The sequence below is a fragment of the Macadamia integrifolia genome, unplaced genomic scaffold (assembly GCF_013358625.1).
Source record: "Macadamia integrifolia cultivar HAES 741 unplaced genomic scaffold, SCU_Mint_v3 scaffold86, whole genome shotgun sequence".
NCBI lineage: Eukaryota > Viridiplantae > Streptophyta > Magnoliopsida > Proteales > Proteaceae > Macadamia > Macadamia integrifolia.
This window is the reverse complement of record NW_024870559.1, coordinates 230,079-238,097: the sequence shown is the minus strand read 5'-3', so window position 1 is coordinate 238,097 and position 8,019 is coordinate 230,079. Positions and strand designations below refer to the sequence as shown.

The following is an 8,019-nucleotide window of genomic DNA, read 5'->3' as shown; positions in this document are numbered from 1 at the left end:
GGGGGGAGGCATAAGCCACAAAGCAAAGCCAATCCAAGGGGAGCAAAGGCATCAAATTACAAACAAAGCTGAATCCACAAACCGGATCAGCAACCTTGGGGGAAACAGAAAAAAATTTTCCCGGGTGGGGGGGGGGCGCTTCAAGAATGAGGGATGGTGTCTATCTGTAAGTTCCATGAGGTAATGATATGCCTATCTGTAAGTTCCATGAGATAATGATATGAGGGATGGTGTCTATCTGTAAGTTCCATGAGGTAATGATATGCCTATTTGTAAGTTCCATGAGGTAATGATGAGGGATGGTGTCTATCTGTAAGTTCCATGAGATAATGATATGCCTATTCTTAGAGGAGCTAGGGACAGGACGAGGGTGAAGGGATTGGGTTTTGGAGGTAACATCAAAGTAGATGGCTTTCCAAATCTTGTCTATCGAGCGAGAGTTGGAGGACCATCTACGGTTTAAAGTATCAGAATCAGGTATTGTATCGGAAGGGAGACATTAGGAGACATATCATATTGGAAAGATGCAACATACACATACATTAAAGATCTGTATGAAAATACTCAAGAAACATATGAAATGCTCAGGATATATGCAAAAGACAATTTTAAAGCATAAAATATTATAAATAACCACTTTGTGAAAAGTAAATATATTATGTATAAAATTGTGAGCGAAGTACAACAAGACTAGTGCATTCAATTCATTATGTATAAAGGATGAAGTTTCTTACATGTACTAATACCAATTTTTTTAAGGTATTGTTTTGGTATAAAGGATGAATTTTCTTAGTCCGTCTTCTTACCAACTTTCAGTTTTTTGATAGTACCAATATTCTGAAAAGCCTAAGTTATTGTATGATCTATTAATTCATTGAGCCATGTGAATATTTTAGCACATGTTGCTGAGAAACCTGCTTATTGACATCAAAATCAAGTAGAACGGAAAACTTTGGAACTCTACACTGCAATGACATAAGGCAATGGAGAAGTAACGGAATAGTAGGTAGGCTCAATTGAAAACTAATTGTGGTGTTGGGAGAGCAAAAACCCTAAGTAGTAGTCCAACAGCCTAAACACCCCAAGTCCCACCTTCAACAAGCAACAACACTGTCCTCAACAATCCAACCACATCCCCGCAGCAACCCCGCAGAACTCCAACTACTGATAGGAAACCTAAGATGCAGAAACTAACATCAAAAGAGGAAAGTAGCACTTACAACATCAGTCAGTATTTCCTACTGATTTGTGGACCTTACACTTATTGAATACTTAGATGGAATATTTGATATAATTGTTTGTGCAGACCCATTCTACCTTCACTGGAAGAACTGGATTTACATGTGAGGACTCTTATTGCATGTTCTTCATGACCGGTAAAATGAACCAAACTCATGACTTTCAAGTTTGATTAGCACCTCTTTAACCTTACTTCCGATGTTCATTAGGCTGCCCCCTGTGCCATGCTTTGAAGATGCACTTCTAACAGGCTTACTGCTAGACTAATTCTTATAACCCCATCTATAATAGATAGTCCCAGGATTCCCATGCCTGTGGGCACAGCATATAAAGATACCTTGAGTAATGAATTTTATATGTTGTATGCTTGAGGATATGTTTATCCAAATTGTGGACTATGTAGGTTTGATAGGCAACCAATGCCAAGTTGATAGCATGCATAGGAAGTGTATTTCTATTGGTATTTTATAGTTGCCCAGTTAAACCGTCACTAACAATTGAGAAACCTTCCTTTCCATCTACAGTCTTATATCCATGTTTGCATTGATGCAAATATATTTCTTCATAATTATCTGTGACAGGTATCTCTAGACCTTGTTAAGAGTTTGTACGCGAAATTTATTGATTGGGACCAGGAGATGTATGACCACAAAACTAGCACTCCATCCCATGCAACAAAGTAAGAATACAAATCCCAACTATGAATTTGAGATACATCAATGTCATTGTCTATTGTTTTTCTTGTGGTAAGGTGTGTTTCTTGTTATTTGCAGCACATCAATAAGTGAGGATCTGGGACAAGTTGAGTACATCTTAACTGATAAAACCGGGACTCTTACTGAGAATAGAATGATATTTAGAAGATGCTTTATTAATGGTATCTTCTATGGAAATGAAAGCGGTGATGCCTTGAAAGGTTTGTCTTTATAAGTTGTACTAATAGCATTGGTATTGCTTTATCTTCATGTTACCTCTTTACTTCATGTACTGAAGAACTTTGTGCTACAGCTCTTTTGAATTTATCATATTTAGGATAGTGGAAACTAGAAGCAGTTGTATTAGATAGAATTGTATCGAAATGTACAGCTTTATAGAATTAATATGGTTGCTGTTGTAGAAATCGTTTCCTGACGCCTATAGGGTGTAAGAGAAATAAATGAAACACAAAGCGAAGAGTAAATGTTGGCCCCCTCCCCCAAATGATTCATTTAGGTTTGGTCAATTACAAGGGATAATACTTTTGTAGGATATGATGGGTTTGCATTAATTCACAATCAAGATTTGGCTGAACTGATGAATCCAGGATGGAAAAGATGGTTGTGGTTTATGGGTTTGACTGATAATATAGACAATAGAAAAATTAGAGAAATTGCATCAAAGAAGACCAAAAAGAAGAAGAAGGAAAAAAAGGGGGGGGGGTTAATCCTATTAGCATCAATTATCAGGTCAAAGCATCAATGATTTGATGCGGTTTGGATGTAAAGAACTTTTATACGTTCTTCCATTTGTTCGAGTTGTATCTCATTCATAAACATCCAACCAAAAAATTTTATTATGTTTGGACACTTTCTGAAAGATAAAATTTTCCCAATATGTTGAAATGACGAAATAATTGATACTGAATAAAAAGGTGAGCCAACTTTGAAATGTACTGGGTATTTGTGATGCAGAAATTTTGATTTCTCGAGAATTAGAGTTTCGATCAAGCCAGGTTGCTCTTTTTGCTCAATTGCAATTGGAAGATTCTTACCTTCTCAACCCCTCCCAACACCCTCCCCCACCCCACCCCACCCACCCCCCCAAAAAAAAAAAAAAAAAAAAAGAGAAAAAAAAAGATCTGTTCCCATAAAGAAATACCCTTCAACTTGTTGCGGTTTATTAGAACTATCAAAGTCTTAATATGGACCCCCCGTATGGATCAACTTTTATGGACATAGTCTAGACTTGATTGTTCTGCCAGTTTTGGTTCTTTGAAAAGTTTTCAGCTGTTCTGATTTTTTTTTTCATAGACTGGCCCTAAATATCTATTTTCTTTAGTTCTACTAAATTCAGCTCGCGAAAATTATACATGTGGAACTTATTCCATTAAGAATGGGGCGGCCTACCCAGTTTTGACACACCCCATTTCAGTCCGCATTTTCACAGGACGTTGGATTGGGCAGTCTGACTGTTGTCTACCAGGTGTACACAGTTTGTATCTCCCTCGATACAGAGGAGGGCCTATGGAAGCCAATTAATTGTTGACTGTTAACAGCCAACATTCCATGTGTGGTTAGAAGCATTTTTTTAAAAAAATAGTATATAGCGTAGGGTGGAGAGAGATTCAATGTCAGGCGAACATCTTCACCATTCCAACTGTGCTCCTCGTCCTATAAGAACAAACTTTATACTACATATACTGAAAGTTATGACATGTCCTCTTTGAACGCCTCAGATCATTGTAATGATTGGACTGGATGTTCACACCATCCTGCTGAATGCCAGGCTAGAACAATCCAATGTTTGGACCAGCTTTAAAGGAAACTTGTGGTAAGTATGGGGCTTACATAATTAGTTAAAATCAGATTTGTACAGATGTTTTCAAACATCTTTTCACATTCTTATGTCAACTATGTTCCTTTTACTTTGTATATTCGTTATATTGACAGTTATACCTGTTGGTATGCATGATAATAAATTTTCCTTGCCATTCCTCCAAGAGAGACTTCTCTAATGGTTCGATAGATTTATGGAAATTGATTATGATTTTATTTTCTTAATCTGCAGACCCATTGCTGCTCAATGCTGTTGCTGGTAACTCTCCTGATGTTATTCATTTCCTCATGGTTATGGCAATATGCAATACCGTGATACCTACAAAAAGGTGATTTGACATCTTGCCACTTTTTTCTTTTCCTTTATAAACTTCCATGTTCTGGAAGTAAGCATAAATGGAATCCTCTATAGCTAAGGGTTGCAGTATGTCATAACCGATCTCTTGGCAGTTGGTTCATTTCTCCTTTCCTATGTTTATCACTTATCCTCTTAATCTCTGAAGCAAAAATGGAGTTATTATCTATAAAGCACAATCCCAGGATGAGGATGCTCTTGTTCATGCTGCCGCTCATTTGCATATGACTCTCATCAATAAGAGTGGGAATATTCTTGGTACGCAACATTCTCTCGGTATTTCTTCTCTTTTGATATTTATACTATAATTATGTAATTCTGTAACCATGGGGATGATAAAGTGAGTTTCTTCTACTTGAATGATTTGCAGAAGTCAATTTAAATGGCTCGGTCATTTCATATGAAATATTAGATACTCTGGAGTTCACTTATGATCGGAAAAGAATGTCAGTGGTGGTAAAATATCGCCACAGTGGGAAGATTATCCTATTGTCAAAAGGAGCGGATGAGGCAATTCTTCCTTATGCGTCTTCAGGTAAATATCATGGGATTTGTTGTCAGCTTTCAAGTTACATGGTTGATGGTTCACAATTTTATACTTTGAACAGGAACATGCCAATTTATGTTAGAATTCTCTTCATTTTTATATTTGAAGGTTCCTCCTTTTGGCTGCAGATTTGTTTGTGTTTTGCTGTTGATTTACTGTGACTATAACAGAACCTGAATCAGTACCTGGTTATAACTTATAAGAAAGAACAAAATAAGAGAAGATGAGAGAAGGGAAGTGAATACAGTCCATGGTTTGAGTAGTGAGTAGAATACTTGAACAGTGAGTTGGGTGATCTGTTTTTATTTAAACAAAGCAAGTTACAACCAAAGCCTTGGTCCACCGGTAGAACTGACTTTACGTGAAGACTGAAATAACAATTAAAATCTTGTTAGAGTTTGTGTAATAAGGGTACTTCAGGAACAAGTTTGTTATTCTTGTCTCTTATTGTAATTTCTATTTTTCCCTTTTACGTCCCTAGGGAGGTGTATTTAATTCCTTTCGTATTGTTAGCGAAGTAATATATATGTGGTAGAGAATGTTTTCTCTATACACGACATTCCACCATTATCTTCTCTTCTTCTTCTTCATCTTCTTCTCCTTCCTCTTCTTCTCTAACCTTTCTCTCTCTCGTTCCCTTACTTTCTCTGCATCCTTATATTCTAACTTGGTATCAGAGCACTGGTTTAGGTTTGAGAGTCTGTGTTATCTACTCCTAGTCCCCATTTCCTCTCTTTCGGACCTTAGGTTACAAAGAGGTTCCAAGAAAGAGAACACTATGTGAAAAACTCACCTTTTTTTCTTGAGATGACCATGGATAAAGATCATAGTCAACTAGAGGAGGCCCCATGTGAAGATTTTGGAGTTTGAAGATAAAAAAAAGGAGTTAAACAGGTTCAACCCATTTCCGCCAGCCCTGGTTTGGAATGGCTCTCTCTCTCTCTCTCTCTCATCAAGTTGCTGTTGAGGCTGGGATCAGCCTCCTTTGTGTCGCCCTAGGCCCCTCTTTCAAACCCCTATGGTCTCGGGTCTTGAAGAGAAGAGGTGTTGACCTACAACTCTCTTCTCCCTTGTTTTTAAGGTACCGCCAGCCTGTTTTCACCTTGTTTTTGCTCTCGAAATTGTGTATGTGATGCTTCCGGCTGATTTGGGTTGGTGAGGTATGTTGTTTGAGTCTCATGTGTTGCACATAGAAGATGTTATGCCCTGAAGATTGTGTTTTTGTTGGATCTATTTGAAGTATATGCTCTCTTTTACTTGCTGGAATTGTTTCTGAGTGCTGGGAAGTTTTTTGTTCTTTGGGTAGAGTGTGGACTCCCCATCTTATGTGTGTGTTTCCCACTTGTTTTCTTACATTATGTCAGCGATTAGAGAAAGAAGCCAAGGGCCACCTCTAGGGAATGACAGGGATGGATTCAGGTGTGTCTACTGTGGAAAATTTGGGCACACTAGAGACAGTTGTTGGGATTTTTATGGCTATCCCCCTGGAATCAATGGTAGCAGGAGAGGGGGAGGGAGCACATACTATGATGACTGAGGGCCTGAGGCTGAACCTATGGGGCATCCATCTGGACTACAGATAAACTCCAGTTCTCTAACTTAGGATGATATTGCAGCTGTATGCAGGGTTATGTCATACTTGGCTAATTGTTCTTCTACACATACAGTATCAGCTCCTACAACCACCACTTTACAAGTCTCTACATCTGACTCTTCCAGTGTTTTTTCTTGGGTCATTGACTCTAGAGCCACTGACCATATGATCCATATATCTCAATGTTTTGACACCTACAATATTGGTTCTGGTAGGGATAAGGTTAAGGTTACCGATGGCTCCCTTTCCTCCATTTCTGGTAAGGGTAGCGTACCTGTTACCCCTTCTATTTCTCTGGACTCCATTCTTCATGTTCCAAATTTTAACCTTAATCTTTTATTTGTGAGCCACCTAACCAAATCCTTGAATTGTTGTGTTACTTTTTTTCCATCTTGTTGTGTTTTTCAGGATTTGGTGACAAAAAGGACAATTGGCAGTGGACGTATGGAAAATGGGCTCTACTTTCTTGATCCAGGAGCTTCCCCTTTACTTATTGCCCAGTCCTACGTGTGTGGGAGTAATGGAAACAGTCCTTTGGACTCTGTGATGTTGTGGCCCCAGTCCTACGTGTGTGGGCGTAATGACAACAGTACTATGGACTCTGTGATGTTGTGGCATCAACGTTTGGGTCACCCCTCTTTCGGTGTTATGTGATAAAAATTGCCATACTTGTTTTCCTCTATTCCTTCTTTCAATGTGTTTCAGTGTGAACCTTGTGTGTTTGCTAAACATTGTTGTTCTTTTTATCCTTACCATGGTAATAGATCCGCCGTTCCCTTTCATATTGCGCATACTAATGTTTGGGGAGCCTCCCCCACTACTTCCTTATTGGGTTATCGTTATTTTGTTTCCTTTGTTGATGATTATTCTAGGGCTACTTGGACTTTTTTGATGAAACATAAGAGTGATGTCTATGATATCTTCAAAAATTTCTATCAGCTGATTCTTACTCAGTTTTCAACCCGTATTCAAATTGCTTGTTCAGATAAAGGGGGTGAGTACATTTATGGTGGACTTCAGACCTTTTTTACCGACCATGGCATTATCCATCAAATTGCTTGTGTTGACACACCCCAACAGAATGGGGTGGCTGAGAGAAAAAATCGCCACCTATTGGAAGTCTCTCGGAGTCTCCTCTTTGGCATGAATGTCCCTAAGACTTTTTGGTCTGATGCTCTTCTTACCGCCTCTTTTCCTCATTAACCGCATGCCCACTAAACTCCTTGGTTCCAAATCCCCTTTGGAAACCTTATCTCCTCAAGCCCTTACCTTTTCTCTTCCCCCCAAAGTGTTTGGGTGTGTCTGTTATGTCCATGTCCACAAGTCTGCTCGGACTGAACTTGATCGCAAGGCCCTTAAATGCATCTTTCTTGGGTATTCCCCCTCTACCAAAGGTTATAAATGCTATCATCCCTCTTCCCGCTGTCGGCTTTTTTTCCAAGGATGTTACCTTTCTTGAGTTTGTTCCCTTTTTTGCTCATTCTCAACCTCCTCTTCAGGGGGAGAATAGTAGGATTGAAGAGGCTACTGATGCCATTCCTTTTCTCACACCCTTGCCTATTCCTATTCCTATTCCCCCATTTCAGTTTGATATTGGGAAACATAAAGAGGTGAAAGAGGTGGATATTGTTGACACTTGTGATAATTCAGGTGGAAGTGTACATGCATCCTCCATCCGGCTTCAAGTGTCCATCAGCTGAAGGGAAAGTATGTCTTCTTAAGAAGGCTTTGTATGGTCTCAAACAGTTCC

General features: G+C 38.9%; 1 protein-coding gene across 1 annotated transcript in view; it reads left to right on the top strand.

Moving 5' to 3' along the window:
- The window catches only part of LOC122070223 (phospholipid-transporting ATPase 2-like), a 123,328-nt gene that overhangs the window by 31,460 nt on the left and 83,849 nt on the right, over window positions 1-8,019 (top strand). Inside the window, 5 exon segments of the mRNA XM_042634349.1 lie at window positions 1,821-1,918; window positions 2,013-2,155; window positions 4,006-4,102; window positions 4,277-4,386; window positions 4,499-4,663. Coding sequence (XP_042490283.1) covers window positions 1,821-1,918; window positions 2,013-2,155; window positions 4,006-4,102; window positions 4,277-4,386; window positions 4,499-4,663 — 613 coding nt within the window.